At 29.6% G+C, this 21832-nt stretch overlaps 1 protein-coding gene across 12 annotated transcripts in view; it reads right to left on the bottom strand.

The window, feature by feature from the left end:
- Positions 1 to 21832, bottom strand: part of LOC143225981 (steroid hormone receptor ERR1-like) — a 95980-nt gene that overhangs the window by 14355 nt on the left and 59793 nt on the right. For all 12 annotated transcript variants that reach the window (XM_076456269.1, XM_076456264.1, XM_076456266.1 and 9 more), the window contains 6 exons: positions 19895 to 20156; positions 19110 to 19226; positions 16218 to 16322; positions 10850 to 11011; positions 3930 to 4014; positions 66 to 259 (listed from right to left, as the gene is read on the bottom strand). In XM_076456269.1, coding sequence (XP_076312384.1) covers positions 66 to 259; positions 3930 to 4014; positions 10850 to 11011; positions 16218 to 16322; positions 19110 to 19226; positions 19895 to 20156 — 925 coding nt within the window. The remainder of the gene's footprint in view (positions 1 to 65; positions 260 to 3929; positions 4015 to 10849; positions 11012 to 16217; positions 16323 to 19109; positions 19227 to 19894; positions 20157 to 21832) is intronic.

Below are 21832 nucleotides of genomic sequence, written 5' to 3'. Positions count from 1 at the left end.
CATAAAAAATTAAATATGAGGCTTAAATGCAATGTAACACAAAAAATTATTGTTACAGCACTTACCAGCATTGGTAAGTAACAAAGCTTTGATTAGAAGATACTCCTCATGAGCCATGCCAACAAGCTCTATCCTGAGAACAAGCTGGATAATATGCATGAAGAGGTCCTCAGCTCGACAGTCACAGGCTTGTTGCTCATCCATAATAAAATCAGGTGAAAACATAAGTTTTGGCAGGGAGCCAGAGAGCTGGCGAGATCTACAAAACAATCAAGAAAAAATATAAAGTTAGAATTTGAAACTTGTGTGTTCTGTTCATGAATGAAATATTTTTAATGAAAAATTTATCATAAAACATATCCAAATTTATTTATATATAAAATCTTTGACTGATGATTAATGCCCAAATAAAAGTTGTATGCAGATAAATATAACCCAGTACCTTTGGGCATAATCTGTGCACTTTTACAAAACTGTTAAAAATTTTTAGTCTAGTCATAACTGAAGTAAAAGAAAAGAAACTGTTAATTTTGTAACTGCATGGTCACTGTCAACTCCACAAGTGAAATGCCTGACCAAAGATGTGATATTGTTCCACAAAATGTAAACTAAAGAGCAATTACCATACAAAAATTTTAGATACCAATTTTTTTTTTCATCTGTAATTAACTTAGAAAAGTAAAACCATTGTCAAACTTATAATGACGAAATTAAATTATTTGTGGAATATAAAAAAGATGCAATTTTATCAGAAAACTTTTATTTTAAAAGTACACATTTTTAAACTAACACACATGCTCTTACAAAAAATATATGTTTCTAATTTAATCACAATTTGTTGTATTTACACCTGATGTTATTAACAATTGTACTTCTGTAGCTCTAAACATGCATGAATCATATACTTTTGAATTTATTAAGATTCTCTTAAATATTACATGCAAGTTTGCATAATAACATTTGCACATGTACCACATCAAGGTGTTCAAATTTTTTCTTACAAAAAAACAAACAATGATTATGAATTGCTACTACATTTTTTAAAAACTGCCACATACATTACATCAGCTAAAAATCTAATTTGATGTATTGCCACATTTTAAACAATATAAATAATTCCACCTAGAACATGTTGGATTAAATATTAAATCTTTTTTACTTTAACTCTCACTTCTATTCAAGTGAAATTGGAGAGAGACAGACATAAAAATTACACATCTATATTAAATTTTATTTTCTTCTGAAAATTGTCTTGTTCTACCACTATCATAAAAACAGTATTAATTTTTGATAGGATGCAGCATGTTATTTTTGCTACCAATTGCACTGGATTACTGAACCAATCTTGCACAACACACTTAAAATAATCTATTTTCTTTTATGTGATCTTAATTATAAATGTACATAACTCAACAGTAATAGTTTTAAGAATGCTACTTTCACATTTATTTTAAAAAATCTAACTAATATTACTTTACAATAATACTGCTCCATTTGTTTTTATTCTAACGACTGATCTTCATTATGCTTTAAAATTGTTTAGGAATGATTCCTTCTTTCATTTCATTTCTGAGTAAATTTACACAATTATGTATTGCTTCTTTGTTGCAACTGATAAACAATCAATGTAATAAATACATGTACACAGTATTCTGCAAAAGTGTTAAGAGAATATTCTGTCATTCTTTCCATTTTAGCAGGCTCATTCTTCCACACTATTACATAATGTAAATTTCAACAATGTGGTACTAATTAACTGATGCCTGTTTACACTTGAATGAAGCAGGGTGACAATACTCATTCTTTAGAATTCCCATACACTTCTACCAAGCACGTGTCATGAAGGGTTCTACTTGAATGAACATACTGACCAAATTTAGGGTCTGAAATAACTATTGTCATACCACATGCAGTTTCTTAAATATATAGAAAAAAAGATAGCATATAGCACTGGTATATGCTACAAGAAACCAATTTAATAGCACTCCACATATAAACCTTGATAAAGAGTTTGTCACAATATATTGTTATCATGCCATGGCTCCAAAAGTGTAGAGAATTGTCAGTAGAGCAGAGAGTTCACATTAAAGCTTTAGTTGATGTGGCTGAACTTTCTGATGAATTGCTACAGACTTGAAATGCTCCCCAAACACTGTCAAGTACACCCTAGATAATGAGAATACAGGTAGAACACTGAAACTCATTGATACTAACATTAAGTATTTCTGTTCTAAAAAATGACAATGATGTCAAGTATGAGGTAAACAACCATGTACCAAGTGATGGAAAAATGTCCAGTCAGAATTTTTGACTTTGTCCTTTTCCAAAACACTGTATATCACATATAAGACGGTGCTTTAACAAAAAACAAAACTATATATGATATAGTTTGGGAAAATAAAAAAATCTTTATAACAAATAAACTTAATATTCTGAAAAATGTTTAATCTCAAAGTTCAAGCAAGGTCCAGTTCACTCCACACTTTGATCAATGTGTGTCATTGGATTATGCTAGTTTCAGAAAATTCCACTCCTCATCAGTAACTCTGCACACAAGTTAACCAAAAAGAGATACACCAGACCAAGATCATAGTAAAAAGTATCAAACATATAGCTGATGTCAATGTGCTTTACAATCACTATGAGGAAAATTTGTACTTTGAATAGTTCTTACAAATTACAGACTAATTTTCATAGACTTCAATGTTTTTTATTTATTGGAAAAAACCAACAAAAAACAATTTTAAATTCTCAAATGACATAAAATACTTCCTTCTTCCCAGCAGAAATCTGTAACGATTTTATCAATAGACTGAAATTTGCTATCACCAAGTTCAAAGTAGGAAGTTAAGGGAATTATTTTTAATTATTTATTAACTTTTACCCTAGTTAGGAAAAATCACTCAAATTATAAGTTATAGTAACTGTTTGCTTTGTGTGTGCTACTGTTTGATGCTTTTTAATTTATATTTTGAAATAGATAAAAATTATTTAATATACTGTGCATTTGTTTTCTCATATAGCAAAGCAACTTCGGGCTATCTGGTGACTCCACCAAGGGGAATCAAACCCGATTTTAGCGCTGTAAATCTGTAGACTTTCTGCTGTACCAGTAGGAGACATTTAATATACTCATACCAACACTAAAAAGAAAGTAGCCTCAAGTTTCACTAGTGGGCTGACAACTAAAAAAAAATAAGTGACCAAACATAAGAACTAAATTTTGTTTATGTAAATGTTTTTATTCATTGTTACAAAATTAATTAAAAAGTAGAAATTAAAAATGTATTAAAATAAAAAGGAATAGATTAAGTTAAATAATGAAAAAAGGCATACAAAATTTCTCCACCACATATGCTCATGACTAACTCCAGGGTTACATCACTCAGTATTAAAAAATGAGCTATACATAATTCAAATTGTGAGATTAGTTACAGTTCAAAAAGCAATAAAACAATAAAATATAAATAAAAGTTGATGTAAACTATTTTAAGCCTTAAACTTTTTAAAATAATTTAATTTTTATCTTACAATATGCAATCATTCTAGCACAAAAAAGGGGTAATATATAATTATTTTCTATTTTTTGTGGTGGTTACAAGGCTGATCAAATCAACCAAGTCTATATAGTTTCTGGTTAAGAAGTCAGCATGCAAAATCACACACAATAGTTGCAATGGTTTATAAAAGAGACCCCAAATGTGAGTACTTTTGAATAATTTACTATTCTTCCTGAAGAAGTTAATTCTCAATAACTTCCCTATCAGTTGCGATAATTCTCAGTAGCTTAATTAATTTATTGATTAACAGTTCTCACAAGATTATTTTGTTTTTTATTTAATAAAAAGTATTTTGTCTAGTTTCCTTCCAATTTTCCATGCAGGCTTTCTATGACCTATCTCAGTTAAAGATGAAATTCTGAAACTTACCTGTTAGCTAAAGATAAAGCCAATATTTCTGCCCATGATGTCTGAAGCAGCCTCATCTGGTCATTCAAAGTGAGTTCTGTAAAACCTAAAACAATCCAAAACAAAAGTACTATCATAAACACAAAATTAAAATGAAATACCTCAAAAGCCTCAATACTGATTTATTTTTCTGCATGTATTTAGTATTCATTATCCACTTTCAAAAGTAAATCCCACTAACACATTACATGCATGCACGAAAGTATTTCGAAACCAGATATCACTATTATTCCTTCGCCTACAAGGTTGTTACAATGGAATATTACCATACTAGAGAATTAATGTTTAGTATCATTCTTAATTTACTAATTGTATCTTTAAAATTTTGGTTAGTTTTTATAGAACATGAGAGGTCTGCTGTACACAGAAAATCAGTATTTTGAAGTATTTCTTCTGTAGATTTATCTAAGAAACTTAAATTTTTTGAACAAGTTAATCTGGATAAAAGGTGATTTTTATGACATGAATAAAAATATTTATTTTTATCTTAGTTTTCATATTTTATTTGCATAATCTCTAGAAGTTCCCAAATGAATATCGAGTATTTTTATCAAAACTGTATACTTTACTTTTTATCTTAACAAAAATTGTATGAAAATCCATAAAAAGTTAAAAAATGGAAATAAAAAAATATATTTTTTATAGAATGACTACAGAGTGTAACAGTTAATTGCAATTACTTATCCTAACAGTTTTAAGTCTCTAATCTTTCTGCAAATTTTTTCATTTAATTTTATAATTTTATTGCTTTTCAAATCATGTATAACTAGTTTAAAAAACAACAAATTACCAAGTGAGGACACAGTGCAGGTTACAGTAAATAATTTATATGATACAAATGGCAAATTGCATGCATTCCTCATAGAAAAACTAAATGAAAAAAAATCTCTATCTGAACTGAAAAGTTTCTCATTTTCACACTTTATTCATGTCAACAAATAAAGTTACATAAAAACATTTTAAAAATCAGGAAATTTTGCATTTAGCCATTCATGTGCATAGTTTACTAAGCCTATTTTTTTCTCATTATGTTGGCTGTCCAAAACTATTCATTTAGCTTTCAAATAGGCATTTTAGACAATAAATTAACCCTTTCCAGATGTCTCATGGATCAAAAACCATGTCATTGCATTTATTGACTTGTATTCATAATTTTATCAAACTGCTCTTTTATGAATTTCTCTCTTACGTTTGGTAACAAACTGTATAATTCAAATTTTCATACTATGCATTACTTAATTTCTTAAGTTGAAAGTAAATATTAAACAAACATAAAAATATCAATTTTTGTATATGTACATTAGATGCAACACTGGTTCAAATTAAACATCTATAACGTCAAACTACAAAGTCTATATTGTATGAATAAGGAATTCAAATTACTAATACTGACAAGATAGAATATAAAATAAAAATTTTCTCTTTTATATTTGTTGAGATATCACAATATTTAGTGAATCAAACACAGTGGCTCTGCTCACATTTACTTTATACATGATGTGAATAACCAATCTCAAGCTCAAAATGTCTCCTAAGTTATTTTCTCAGCCACTTTCAAATATAATGGTCCTCTTTTTATTTCAAGATAAACCTTTGAGCTGATAAATTGAATCTTTGGTCCGTTCCTGTTTTTGTTTATTATTATTATTTTTATATATATATATAGACATAAAAACAGCTTAGTTATTAAACTTGATAAATTATAATGGTGTTCTGTGGTATCAATGAAGTAATTTATTAGGTTGAGGAATAATTCGTGAGCATGTTTAAATAATTTCATTCAAGCATTACATGCAAGACTATACAATACTTCAATGCATGAACACATTACACCCAAAACATTTATTATGATACTTTATTTCATGTAATACCTAGGTATATAGTATGCATTGTTTTAAACGAAATTGCAAGAAATTAAATGCGAAAAGCAGATGGTGTCGAAAATGCTCGATTTTGTCCACTTGACATTCCATTTAATGAGCTGAAAATGAAAGCAAAAATTAAAGACATATGAAAATCAAACACACCATCTATTAGAGCAAAAAATTATCCACCAAATGACATGAAATATTTTGCAAAAGCGTTTCATTTATGAATATATTTGTTTAACTTGAAAAAATGCTCACGAATTATTCTTCAACCCAATACAATGTTTTGGTTATTTAAAAATATATATGAAATCTTAAAAACTATTTTTTCTCCACATCCTCCATGTGCAAAATTTCTTAAAGCTTAGTGAGCTAAGACAAGCAGCAACAGATACAAACATTGTAACTAGAAAAGATAATTGTATATTTTATTTCTTCATTTACTGTTCTATGTTTAAAAAAAAAGTTTAAGAACTTATTTGTAAATATTAATAATATATATACACATATACACAACTTATAATAATTTATATGTGACTGTATTTCACAAAATACTAGTCCACTAAAACACAACCAAGACAGGTCACTTTCTAAAAACAAAAGGTTAGTTTTATACTATTGGATACAGTAATATAAGTGTGCAGTGCTGCATCACTGAGCTTCTTTATTGTTAGCTGACATGACTGAAATATCAATATAATAAAAATAAATGTAAAATGTGTAATGTTATGAGCTTTAAGCTATTTAGTCTAAACATTTATGTTTTCATTTTATAATCTGTAGTCATTATAGAATTAAAAAAGCACAATTTATATTAAATTCATAATTTTATATGGTGATTATGAGATTATTCAAATGAACTGAATCTATACTGAGATTTGTGAGTGAAAACAATATAAAGTTTTTCTTAAGAAATACTTGATAAAAACTGTCTGGACATTATAAGAATTTTGCATGTGAAACTAATTTTTCTGATGCATAAGAATATTTTTGACATTAAAATGAAAATTACTTTGCATGTTGGATAGGCAACATGCAAAAACAAAAAAGGCATGAGAAAAATATCAAAAAAGCTTAAGATTTAATTTTAAAAAATCTGATATTGTTTGTATGAAAGCCTTGTAATGTTTACTGATAATCTGCAAAATTTTGTGAACATACACTTATGAATAAAAACTATAGAAAGAATAAAATGGTTACAAGGTCAGTCCCAGGAACTAAGCCCATACTGAAAAAGGTAAAGATGCCAAAATTTGCAAATGAATGTGATGTGCCTCCACCAATCTGAACTTGGCCAATTTTGACACCAATGTTTAGTACCTCCATAAAGTTTCTTTGTACTAAATCCCACAGTAAGTGATCAAAATATGACAGAAATAGGCCAAAACTCCTAAAATTACTTTTTTGTAACCTTTTAATCCCTTTAAAATGACCAAAAATGAGCACATCTAGCATTTTTGTACATACATGTACGAGACATGTAAAAATCTGTCATTGTATCAAATTCCACATAAATTGGTCGAAATACATTCAAGTAATTGACCAAAAAACAACAAACTTCTGACTCCCTAAAAGAAAAGGAAAAAAAACTCAAAATGGGCAAATCCAACTTATGTGTTGGGTGTATGGAAATTTATATTTGAGCCAATTTTTGCCTAGACTGCTCTAAGTATGACTGGACAAGAGCCTAAAATATACATATTTAAGCTGTTTGACCTTTAAAACCCATAAAATCCCTAAAAAGGTCTAAATTAAAGAAATGAAAAAAAAGACTTGGAATAATGAAACAATCTATAAATAACTACCAAGTTTTAAGTCAGTCCACTACTAAAAACTGAAGAAATAGTAGTTGACTGAAAGTGTTTGGAAGAAGAAGAAACAGAAAAACATTATGCCTCTGTAGATGAATAATAAAAATACATCTAATGTTAAATTAAGAGCTTCAGAAACAACTACAACTTATCTGATTTTCTAACTAAACAGGGCAAAGAAACTATTACTCCTCAAACACATCAAGCTCTCACAACAAATTATAAACTTTTAGCACTAAAATAAAACAATCATATGGTTTATGTATTTCACAAATTGTCCTTTTTGTTGCTTACGAACATGTTCAACAGCAATGTCACACAGAATTACAGACATATCTAAAAGAAGATGTGGAAGAGACACGTCAATGTAGGTTCAACAAGTATAGTGATACTGAGTAAAGCAAGAATAGGATGAAATTTTATATTCTGACTTGTCAATATCTAAGGCATATGCTTCTACTTGGTTGAATAATCAGAAGCCCTTATAAAGTAAGACAAAAAAAAACTATAAATGAGAAGTCACAAGACCACCTATTCATTTAATTCTTAAGTGCAGATTAAGAATATCTTTCAAATATTTCCTTTTGAAAATAATAAACAAACTTCTATAATACAAAAAGTCGTACTGTAAACTATGTTTTGATGCCAAGTTTACTAACATAAAAAGCATGTAACCACATGGTTAAAAGGAAAATAGACTAACTTTATTTCTTATTTATCATGTACATATATTTGTTATACAAGTAACTAAAATGCAAAAATTGGAAACTTATTAGGTTACAAAAGCACTCAAATCTGATTTTCACTCAAAACTTCACACACTAAAAATTTCCTTAAGTTTCTAGATGCTACAATTACAGTAGAAAAAAATAGAATTTTTTTTCTTAAGAATTGTATCTCAGATCAATGTATAGTGGTTTATCTCTCAAACTTTTTTCCATCCATTCTACAGCTTTAAAGGAATTAAGCAGCTCTTATTCTCAATTTATATGTGCCCAATGCCTTTCCTCAGACTACTCAAGTCAGTGAAAATTAATTATCCTCAAGACTATTAAAAAGCACTAAAGAAGGAAGATCAAATTAAACAATGATAAACCTAAAATTTATGAAAGAAATAAACTCTGTTATTAGTAAAATTTCTGAAGTCAACACAACAATTTGACAAAATAATATTGATATATATTTAATACAGAAATCTGGAAAGAAATTAAGAGAAAAATAGTGTAGACAGAGTAAACAGAAAGAAAGAATAAAAGAAAAAGAAAGACTGAAAAGGAGAGAAAGTAGAAGATGGAAATAGAAAGAATGAGAATACAAACAGAGAGAAGAGACAAGAAATAAAGAAAATAAGAGCACAAACTGAGATAGCAAAACTCAGCCAACCAAAGAAAAAAGGACCCAAGAATGGCAATGGAGTCAGGGCCAGTAGACCCAAAATGCCCAAATTTGATAAAGCAACTGCAGTCATCAGAAGAACTCAAAAGAAAAGAAGCATGGTAAACCTCTTAAAGTCTCAAAGAGCGTCAACTCAAATGTAGTTTCACAAGAACTAAATAAAGTCCAGAAGAAAAATACATTATTGCAGAGACTTCAAAATACTGTATGAGAGAAAGTCAAACATAAGACAGAGAGAGTAGAGACTTACAAAACTGAAGACCAAAAATAGATATTAAACCATACCACTCAAAACAATTTTACCAGATAAGCCAAACAAAAAGATAGTCAGAAACACTTTTATTATAACATGGACAAGGATAAACATTTCAAGATTGGAAAAAGTGTGTACTAGTTCCATTACCTAAAGACAACAATGAACTCACCTAAAAATGGTAAGGACCTTTCACAGGAAGTGGTCAACAGTATATACTATAGACTGAAAGTGAGTGAGACGACTAAAATGTAATATGCCAATTTGTTGAAAAGGTACTTTGAGAAAAAATAAAACATTACAGGTGCAGCTATTGATGTACAAACAAACATGAAGGGTGTGGCTGTCACAGAAGCAGAATCGTAAGATAGTGAGACGTCATTACAGAAGATAAGTACCTACTTAGCCTCAGAGCACTGATTGGAGAGGAGACAAAGACATTAACATAAATGTCAAACTGACTAATTATAAAGAAAATAAACAAGTTCTAGTGTGTTGGTATACAGATCAATCAAGACAAAGGTTAGAACTCTGTCACGGAGGAGCTCTACTAAACACCCTACACGAACACAGACGGACAAAGAATCAAAGTTCTGATATTGACTACATGAAGAGACTCAGTATGTGAGATGAAAAGTATTTATATATAGTAGAGTTAAAAGCAGACAATTATTGGAAGATATGTTTGCAATTCATTAATATTGAGAACATAGCTAGCAGATGTTTTTAGTAATAAACATATATATATTATGAGATGAGTGGGAAGCAGCAGACAATGAAAAACAACTGAAGAAAGTAAAGTCATGGCCAAGAAAAGGGTTGGTATTAAGTTAACTGTAGTAGAAGTGATAGGTCTAACACTTAACACAGAACTAACACTTAATATGTTACAGTAAAACAAACAAAAAAGGAGAAAAAGAAGAATTCTGTCAAAGTGTGGTTCAAAAGAGAGAGAGTAATAGAGTAATAGTAAAAGTAATAGATGAAAGTTTTATTCAGAAACCACCCACTATTTAATAAATGAAAGTATCAAGAAATTCATTCACCCTTAAAGCATTTTTAATCTTATTTATTCACATACTATTAAATAACCACTACCAATAAAATACTTGAAATTAAAACTAATTTTATAAGTAACAGGTAACACAAACAAACACAAACTACATTCACTTGTTAAAAACTTCATCTAATAACTCTTGAATCATATTCAAGTTAAACTGTTTGACAATGAAACACTAAACCCTGAAGTTTGGATTTAATCCTGTTATAGTTCTGGATGTTTTGTTTTTTGTTGTTTATTTTCAGACATAACCAATATTTCCTTTTTTCTGTCTATTGTTATAAACTCATACTAATTTAGCAGACACTACCTTTGTTCATTTTGTACTTAACTATCACAGCACAAAATATTTCTCTCTTCTCAGCTTTTCCTGCACTAGTACAATATTATCTCATGGAACTTACTACTATTACTGATGGCACAGTATAGAATAATAGATTTTCCTTCATCTTTAGTTGCAATACCAACATTTATTTTGTTTAAACTACACTTACCAGGAATTTGCTTTGCCCAACCAATTGTAGCTACAAGTTCCTTATCCACCAGGTCACTAAGAGTAGTAATGACTCTCGTTTGAGAATCAGTTATTGAATGATTTACAACTGCCACTTGAGGTTCTGGTTCACAATTTATTAGAGCCAACAAAAGCTTATTTTCTGGAGAGAGAAAAAACAGAAATATGGTGTGACTACCATAATAGTTACACAGCATTCATCCACAATAAAATCCTAGTAATTTTTATAATCTTACTGCATAACAACTGCAATAATGTAACTGTTGCATATTATATCCAAACACATCCCTCAGCACTACATACACCTGTATCTTATACTTCAACAAGCAGAAAGCACTCACCCTCAGTGAGGGGAAATGTTTAAGTTAATCTATGAATTAAATTATTTCATGGACATTAACTGTATTGTACTCTCAGTTTCACTCATAGCCAAAGCAATGAGCTACTTATACCATCCCACAAAAAGTAATTGTTGAGTATTTTGGTCATGGTAAGAGCTGCTCAAAAAGTAACATACAAGAAATCTACATTTTTATTCTTCAACTTATGTCAATTTTGAAATGTGAATGGTAGTAAGATTAATTGTTAATTTAATGTAGAATATCCTGGTTGTAAAATAAAATTTGGCATCAACATTATTCGTACCTGTTCTTCAGTCATTTCAAAAATAAATGTTACATTTTGCCTATGTGTGTGGTTTTTAAAATCAGAAGACAAACACTCAATAGGCACCACAGTTTCCAATATATATCACTACTCCCATCTGAGGGTTGGCAAATAATTCAGTTTATAGGTCTAATTATATTAAGTATTTCTATGAATTTTTTCCTTGCAAAATCCTGAACTGAATGTACAAAAAAATGCAAACAGTGGTCAGCAGTAATTACCTTGTACAGTCATAATGCTAATCAACATGCAACAGTTTACTTAACCAATGCTCTCCTACAAAACAGCCTTCACAACAGCTTAACCAAAGCGAATGTACTATGAATACAGGATAACAAAATAGTGATTATTTTATTAGTGATATTAGAAAAACATTTAGATTTAAGAAGTCTTAAAACAAAATAACAAAAATCCTGTAATCCAAGCACTTTTTAAAGATGAATAATTCTTATTCAGGGCCAAACTGGAAATCATTTTGTATTCGATTATTTTATAATGTCTAAAAACTTAAATTCAGTCAAGCTATTGTTGATTTATTACATTATCCTGAGAAAAAAATAGTTAACCAGTACCAAAACAATTTACATTAGAACCTAACTACATACATGATAAATCAAAAATTGCATTTTCAACTTACCTGCAAAAACTAAAATGTTAACTTCAAAATATTAACTAAAAAAAAAAAAAGACTCAAATTAAAAGTCTAAGATATTTTGTTTACTCCTTTCTTATTCAGCTTTTTTTTAAAGTTAATTTCACATTTAACATACAATTTGGATTAATCCAACCATTTTTCCAATTCCATATTACATTTACTGTGTGTTTCATAAAAAACTATGCACCACTAGCATTCCAAGTACTTTAATATTCCAAATATTAATTTTACAGTGAAAGGAAGAATAATTAGGTCTTATATTTTTCTGGATCTGAATATCTTATATTTCATAAAGCTACTTTCACTAATGTTTTTTTTAAATAAATACTTCAAATCATTTTATTGCAACACAGAACTTTATAAAAATAGCTGTACATTAAATCTAAAAAAACCTCATGGGTGACTTTCAAGGGCTTCCATCAATAGCTTAAAATCTCAAATGCATTCTTCAACATTAGTATTGTCAACCTCACTAACTAAAAAACTATAAAAAGAAACATTCTGAACAACAATATAAAAAAATAAAGTTTTAAAATTAAAAGAAATTACTATTTTGCAGAAAACTCCTTTAATCATAATTTAAATTTTTAACAACTAAATTATTTAGTTGTGATGAGTAATTTTTATACATGTATCTTTTTCCACTTGACAAATTTTCCTTTAAATATTCCTTTTGATTGTTTGAAATGGTTGCTGTTAAATGCAAACCTATACAACAGGTTACCTGTGTTGTGTCCTCCAAGAGTATCAAAACCTGATTTTTAGTGTTATACGATTCACCATTTACCCACTGGGAGGTGGGGGGGGGCATTTCTTTTAATATTTTATTTTGAAGATTACAGTAGTCACAACTTTTGACTATGAATCATAAAAAATACTGCATAAACTGACAACGATTTATTGGTGAACACCTTACCTTTCGAAATGAATGCTGTCAGGTTAGACAAGGAAACAATTATTTTGCTAATAATATTCAACTAATATATAATAAGTTTATTTTCTTTACATTGCCTAAATACGATATCTTCACAATAACATTCAATAAGGATAAGTTATTAAAGTCTTTCATCATTATGTATCACACTTGATAAACTTAACTAAGCTTATCTGATGGGTTGTAATTGAAAGAAATATCAATAGGTTTTCAATAAATATAAATTTAACCCTATCATAATGGGTCTTGGGTCAAAACTGTCATCATGTTTGTTGACTTGCACTGAAAATTTTATTGAACTATTTTATACATTTATGCCAGTAACTGGTATTAAATTGTAGATAATTCAAATTTTGGTAGTAAATACATTAGTTAATTTGTTAATTTAAAAGTAAATATTAAAAGCACACACCTAAATATTGAATTTTGTGTGTCACATTGTATGTTGACTGCAGCACTGTTTCAAATTAGATGTTTGTGATGTCAAACTACTACAGATTTATACAAATTAGGAACTCAAATTACTAATACTGGCAAGCTGTAATATAAAATAAAAGCATATCTTTTCTATTTGCTATTTGTTCAGATGCAGCTTACATACTGAAACAGTGACCTTGCTCATCTCTCATTTTTGAAAATGGTTCCTTATATAGGCTTACTTCAATATGTGAAATTTGAATAACCTACTGAAAGCTCATAATGCCCCATAGTGAATTTATCAGTCATATTAAAGTGCTAGGAGGCTGCCTTGTTCTTTTGAACCAAGATTTCAAGCAGGTATGTTGCGTCTTTAGCCTGCTCAAATGAGCTTTATTGTATGGACAACAACCATCTTTAGGTGGGGTTTAATTCTCTTTTGTGTAAATAAAGATATCTTTTAGAATTCTGCTTTTATGGAAGGAGACAATGGCAACTTCATGAAGTATCTGTTTAAGAATATCGTTGAGCTGTAAGAGATGAATTTTTTTTTTTTTTTCAGAATTCATAAAAAGGTTCAGCGTTTAAACTGATAGGCAATAATGAGAGGTATTCTACGTGAAAGTTTAGTATTGCTCTGATTTAGGATGTTTTTCCACAAAGTATTATTAATTTTTTCAGTTTACCTGTCAATTTTGGTATTTTTATATATCCTCTTTGTAACATGGTTTGTTTTACCTCCGTGTATTTTCTGTAGTTTGTAGATTTTTTGTGCAAGTCAATGTGTAAAATTCCTTCTTTTAGTAAAACTGTGACATCAAGAAAGTAAATCTGGGTAGGCAAATAATCACAGGTAAACTTGATTGTTTTGTGAAAGGAGTTTGCATGTGTGATAAATTCTAAGTGATTTAAGAGTTGCTGTCAAAATGAAAAAATATTGTTGATGTAAAGTTTCCACGTACAAGAATTTACAGGGTTTAGTTGTAAAATCTGGTTTTTGATATGACCCATAAAAATGTTAGCATAACTGGGAACTATTTTGGCACCCCCACTGCAGTACTGTTGACCTGAATGTAATGCCCATTATTAAATTTGAAGTTGTTCAGAATTAAAATCAGGCTGGCAAGATCAGTTACTGTTTAAAATTCTGATGCATTACAAAGGTTTTATATGGCCTTTAAGAGTTTCTAGTCCATCATGTGGAATATTTGTGTAATTGGAAGAAGCATCCATTGTGTAAAGACGACTACTGGGTGGTAATTGTTCATCAGTATTAATATCTTCTATGATGAGAAGAAAGCTGGTAGTATACTTTGTCTGGAAATACATTTTATGTGTTGATCAACAACAGTGGACAACTTTTCAGTAGCCATTTTTATATTAAAAGTTATGGTTCATCTAGGATTGTTTGGTTTGTGTATTTTGGGTAAAATATAAAGTCTATCAAGAAATGCTTTCTCTGGATACCAAGTGCTAAAAGGTTTCTTTTGTTAATTTTATTGTTTTGGAGAAATTATTTAAGCTTATCAGATATGGTTTTAATAAACTGAGATGTAGGATCATGTGAGAGTTTTTTATATATATATAAAAGTTCATGTCCTCCAGTTAGTTGTTAGATTCCATGATGTCATCATCTCTGTTAAGAATGACAAGAGCTACACCCTTGTATGTTGCCTTTATCACGATGTTGTTCGATTTAAGACTGGTTAAACCACTTCTTTTGACTAATATTATTAGGACTTTGCTTGGAAAATTTTTAAGATCTGTATTATGTCATTTTCTACAGCTTTAATTTCACTTTCCAAATGTGGTTCCCTGTTTGTTGGAGGTGTCAATAAAGACTTCTCTAAAGTTTGGTGTATATTCACTTTCTGTAGGGTTGAATTTGTTGTGAAAAAATTCAGGAAGTCTTATTTTCTAGAGAAGTCGTGAATGTCAGAAATAAACTCAGATTCATTAATATAGCTCTTACTTGAGCAGAAAATGAGACCTTTTCTAAAAAAACCAAGTTTTGCTTCAGAAAGTTTAGTCAAAGATTAACAATGTTAGAGATATGTTGGAACTATTCATTTTTATCTGTACATTATTTGTTACATTGAATAAATCACTCATATTGTGAACTAATGTTTACTGTCATATAAAATAAGTATTTTTAAACTTACTATTTGTGATATAATAATTTCCTTTCACCTTCAAAAAAAAAATTTTTCTGATATATCATACTGTATTTAATTTTTACACCACAACAATCTTCAAATTATTGTTCTGTCCCCTACAAAATATTTCCTAACCAGCAAATGTAAACTTTGCCAAAGATATTTAGCTACAACACAGGTATAATTAAAATTTTTTTCTTCATTTGAATCTATGAGGACATTTTTGTACACAATTATTAAACTTATGTTTTAAACTGAAAAAAAAAACTGAAACAACCAAATGCTATTATCTTCCACTATCAAAGAAACAAATTCTACTACAAACTAAAACATATTGCATATTATTCCTTTTTCTGGCTATAAAAATTAAAACAGAGAAACTGTGATATATAAGTAAATTTAAAAAATGGAACCTAATTTAGATAAAAGATAAATATAACACAAACACTACAAAATATCTGTCCTACTGTAATGATTTTACATTATGGTCTATGCAATTATAGATACTTAAACTACTTACCTTCTAAAGATGGCTTTTTTAGTGTTAAACTTGGTACATTACATAGGTGGTCAGCACTTCTTCTGTACTTTTGCCTGCCGCCACGTACTCTGTCTAATCGAACACCTTTAACAAAATGAGGCTGATAACTGCCCAGAGTTAACAACTACAATAACAATGCAAAGCTAGATCAGTTTATCAATACTAAATAATACATATTTGTTACCCAACTGTGAGCCCAATTCAACACTCAGTTCTTAGTTTCTAAGAACTTTACAAATACAGTAATGAAACATGCAAAAGTGAAAAATGTGACAAAGAATATTAAATTACGTAATGCAGACATTACATTAAAAATGTGAATAACACCTGTAACAAATTTACAACAAAGAGCTACATCCAGCACTGTATAACCTATAAACATTAGCCTAATGGTATGAACAATTTTTAACCACTAATCTTGTTTATTGTAATTCCAAATTTACTTAGTGTATATTCATAAAATGGGATAAGCTGAGTAAACATTACAAGCATGTTGTACACAAAAACTCAAAATTTTTAATGAAAAATTTCTGAGAAAGATTTATATATTTATGGATTTACTTTAATGATTGTGGACTGATGACTGACAGCATGCAGTCTAAATATAACTAGAATCTTGTCTCTGCACTGAAGAAATTTGTTCGTGCCAAATGACTAGTATGAGCAATGAAGTTTCTTTTGCTTGGTTATGGCATTAGATCCAAGATTTAATAGAAGCTTGACTGGTATTTCATTAGACCTGTGGTCTATGAATCCAATCAAATGTTCCTGCAGTAATAAGTCAAGAAAGTTTTCTAAAGAAATAATACTATACCCATGGAATCATAAAATGGCAGTAAATCTCCTTCTTGTAAAAGAAGTAAGCTACTTAGTTTCTTTGTTGCATCCAAGAAACCAGCCACCTCATCTTCAGAACATACAGAGGTCAACACCTACCTTAATGATTCTTACTTTCCTGAAGAAAGCAACTTTACAGATTATTGCAAAATCCATGAAAAAGAAACTTCCCTTACATATTTCTACTAACTAAATGCTACCTGAGAGTTCCAGCATTCTCTGCATTTGTTTATCATTGAAAGCAAAACCTAAAGACCTGATTGCTCCCATCTCACTGACAGGACATTTCAAAGACTGATGTTCATAAAATAAAACAAACAGTTATATCTTTCAGTCACCTTTAAGAATGTTTTATGTTCTCAAATTTTATTCTATTTTGAAATCCAAAAGTATTAAACTGTTAGTATTTGTTCAAATTTTGTTTGTTTCAGTTTCTAAAACACATTTCATAAATACATTAAAATCTTATATACTCTTTTATATTTATTGCACATTTGAATACTCAGCATTTTTCCTGCATTCATTTTCATATTTATAACAAGAGAATCCGCAACAGCCATGACACTTGAAATCTTTTTAGGCAGGATGAAAGTGAATTATTAGATATGTTTTTGTGCACCAGCAGTGCCAAGCATGGGAAGTGTGAACATACCAGCTTCAATTTTATTGCTCATCAGGATCTCTACCAGCCTACCCTTAACACTCCTATGAAAAGACGTTTCTAGTCCTGATTTCTCCAAGCCCGTTCCCCTGGCTGTGGTTTCGCTAGATAGTAGATAGGGACAGTGGGAATCTCGTTAATCCATTCATTAATGGATTTAAATGGCAATTTCATTTAAATACAAAATTATTAGCCTAATATTAATAACCTTTCAAGTTGCTCTGGGGCCTATTAGGCCCCACTTTTCATAGGAGTGTTAAAATGAAATTATTTTAGGCAAGATTGGAATAAATTAAGCTATGAGATTCTTGGGAGTAATCAAATACATCATCTGAAAAAGTTTGTCATACTGAGACTAAACTTGTAATTATATCTTAAGTCAGTCAACAGATGATGGATCTATGAACTAAAAATTTGTACTTCTGAAGAAAAAAAAAAACACCTCAGATCCACCTTTCATGTATCTCAGCAACAGCTAAAAATACGAAGTATTTGCAACTGTTTGTTATTACTCATATCCAGAATTGGCCCCATCCCTAGTAGTTAAGCAGTTCAACTTAGGAAATAATTAATACCTGCTTTTAATCCTACACAGTATCCATCTCACAGGTACAAAATTCAGTTTGCAGTTATGTATCATTTTTATATCCTGGCTCAAAGATTTCCTATTCATAGATATACAACAGCCAGAACTTTGGTAATGAAATGCAACTTTATCCTAACGGAATTCATTCTGGAAAAAAACACACAACAACAACAAAATCCTACAAACAGAGAAGCATTCCAAATGCACAAGTAAAGTAACTAAAAATTACCATCAAATGAGGCCTAGTCTACAGTGGAACCTGGCTTCAAAAATTATTCTGGTATTATGTATCCTAATAAAAGATTCACAAAAACTTCTAAGGTTTATTTTGGTAGGAACATAAAAATATGCTAACAGAAGAGGTCTCTTCCCAGCATTACACATGCTAAAAATATTCCATTAATGATGAAAAGATAATTTAAGACCAATCTTAAAAGCCACTCCTCCCCCCAAAGCTCCCCAAACATTTAACATCCCTGCATAAATAATGACATAACATATAAAATGGAGTATTTATAAGACAATACTTCCCTAGTTTGTTTTTTTTTTCTTACACTTTACTAATTTCATTGTTTTCCCTACTTAGAATTGATACATGTTGCATTAAACAAAAATCTTGCTATATTAACTATCTAACATGACCTGGTCTATTTCATAAAAATTTGAATTGGAACAAAAAAAAGTAATGAAATTCAGAAGATACCTTCAGTACTCTATATACTGTAGTTGTACTGACTCTTACTAGTAAAAGTACACCAGTACCGATAATCATGCATAATATCCTTACCTTCTTTAAGCATTCCCATCTTTAAGCATTTTTGAAAACGGCAAGCTTGGCATGCTTTTCTTCTTCGTTTGTTTATTTCACAATCATTTGATGCTGGACATGTGTATTCTATATTTCCTGAAACAAAAATGTGAACATTTGATTTTCATTCAAAAACCTACAATGTTTAAAACTAACAATCAAGCAAAATATAAAAAAAAATACTATGCAAAATATCCAACTGTGGTAGTACTTCAATGTAATTTATAAATAAAAAAAATTCACAGTTTCTAATACACACAAAAACAAATCACAAGAAGAAAGCTCATAATTCAAAGGCAGACATTTCCTCTTCAGGGAATAAACTCATAAGAGTAAAATGCAAAAACAAGTGGTCTTCAGTGGCACAGTGGATACCTATAGTAACCCATTTTGACAATGTAGATTTGTTTAGATAGGATCTAAAACGGATTACAGCGAAGTGTGAAAGTGAATTCCACAATACATAAGAAAATAGAAGTATGTTAAGTACAAAATAATTAATAAAGGAAGGGTAGAAACATGAAGTGTAATGTGTTTCAGTGTTACCATCTTGAAATAATTATTGTGCACATATTTTAGCAATGCTTTAGAATATTGTACATAAAAATGTTTCTTGGTAAAACTCTCTCGGAATTAATGGTAACAACTGCTAATGAGTGAAAATTAGCACATTGTATCAAGTTAGTATATAATAATGGTTACAAAATCATGAAGCACAGGAAATGATACTATTTAAGTAAAGTAAATTATGAATGATTACATACCCTGAATTGTCCTCTTGAAAAATGCTTTGCAAGCTTCACATGATGCAACTCCATAATGAAATCCTGAAGCCACATCTCCACATACCAAACACAATCTCTTTGGACAGTCACCTACTTTTCCATCAGAAGTTCCTACAACAGCAAGACCTGTTGGCCCATCAACAGCCATAGTGGTGCTTGTACAGAACATCTCTTGGTGGTGGCTCTCTGGGCTAATGGGTGGTGATGGTGAATGTTCTGCTGCATCACTCTGGTAGAGATCCTGAGCATACATAAACTTTCTTCAAGAAACATTTTAAATAAAAAAGATAGGAGAAATAGCTCAAAACCAATAAAAGTTATCACAATACAATAAAGGGTACCAGAAAGATGTATGAAAAATTATGTAATTATGATAAAATAACAATGATTTAAATAAGACAAACAAGAATTTACATAATTTTTAAACTTTATATAGTTTTCTCTTTCTTCTCTTTCCTTTGAGTGTGATACATTATAACTACATCTTTTACTTTTCATTGATACATTGGACACAAACTCAAAGTTTCATTAAAATTTATAATAAAAAATGACTTTAGAAACAAAAATATTTCTGCTAAAAATGAATTGAATGTATTACCATAACCCAATGAGTCTTATTAATAGATCTGACATTTAACAACACATTTTACATGCTGATTTAATATACTACCAACAAGTATTTCTAATACATGTTGATAGATTATATATGTTAACAACATACATACCATACAGATGTATTATAAATATTAACATGTATACTGCACGTTTGTTAATTCACTGTTTAAAAATTATGTATGTATGGATAGAAACAAAAATTTTTACTTCAAGTAAGTTTAAAATAAATATGAATCAGCCCATGCATGACACTGAAACAGAACTTCCAGCAGTTTTGCTTTTGATCAAACACTCCAACGATGTAAACAAGTGCTTATAGAATAAAAAAACAATGAAAGCACTATTTCTCCATAAAATGTACAAGTAAATTGCTAAAGAGCTTCATCCTGTGCTTTCTGGGTCTGGATTTCATGTTATAATCTGTAGTAATTCCAGAACAATAAAAAGCACTATTTATAATTATTTCATATTGTTTTTAAGCTAAATTTATAGATTCCACATAAATAAAATATAGAGTCTCACTGAAAACAAACATTCAAAATGTATTTAAGAGATTTTAGAGGTTACACAAATGGTATCTGAGATATTTGGGATGAAGAATAGTTTTCTAATCATAACATGAAAAATCACTTCACACTTGGACTAACAATAAAACAAACGATACTTATACAAACACATTTTTAGTAAAACTTCATTTAAAAAAATCTGACTTCTTGTGAACAGAAGAATTTTTGTGAAGATCCATGTATTGCATCAAAAGTTACAATATAAATACTTAACATATATAAATGTGAATATACACACACATATACATTACACAGAATCCATTGGGCAAGGGAAAAAAAAAAACAACAAACTTCAACCCAACTCATAAAGGTTGCAAGAGAATTATTACCTTAGAATGGTTGCAACTTTTGCACGGTGAGCTCTGCAAGCCAATACAATTTCCTTATGAAACTTAATTTTTCCAATCTGATACACCATTGGTATATTTGCCATAAATTACCTTTTTCAGCAATTGTTCTAGTCATGCTGATGTCTGATATAGATTTAGTATATGACAATGATGACAGATCTCTTCTGAGAAATGCTTGGATACATGGCCTCTGTTGCTAATTGTGCTAATTATATTAGTAAAGCAGAATCCTTATTCCCCCTCAATGCAAGCTGTTTTACACCTTTCATATGGCTGTTAACAGCCACTTCCTCCATTTTCTCTTTAATATTACATGCTTGCAACAAACAATGAACTTAGCCTGATATCTGACAGCACTGCAATTAAACTAATCATGACATTAGTAT

Source organism: Tachypleus tridentatus, chromosome 9, assembly GCF_004210375.1.
Source record: "Tachypleus tridentatus isolate NWPU-2018 chromosome 9, ASM421037v1, whole genome shotgun sequence".
Lineage (NCBI taxonomy): Eukaryota > Metazoa > Arthropoda > Merostomata > Xiphosura > Limulidae > Tachypleus > Tachypleus tridentatus.
The sequence above is the reverse complement of the archived record's forward strand: the minus strand, read 5'-3'. Positions and strand labels throughout refer to the sequence as shown.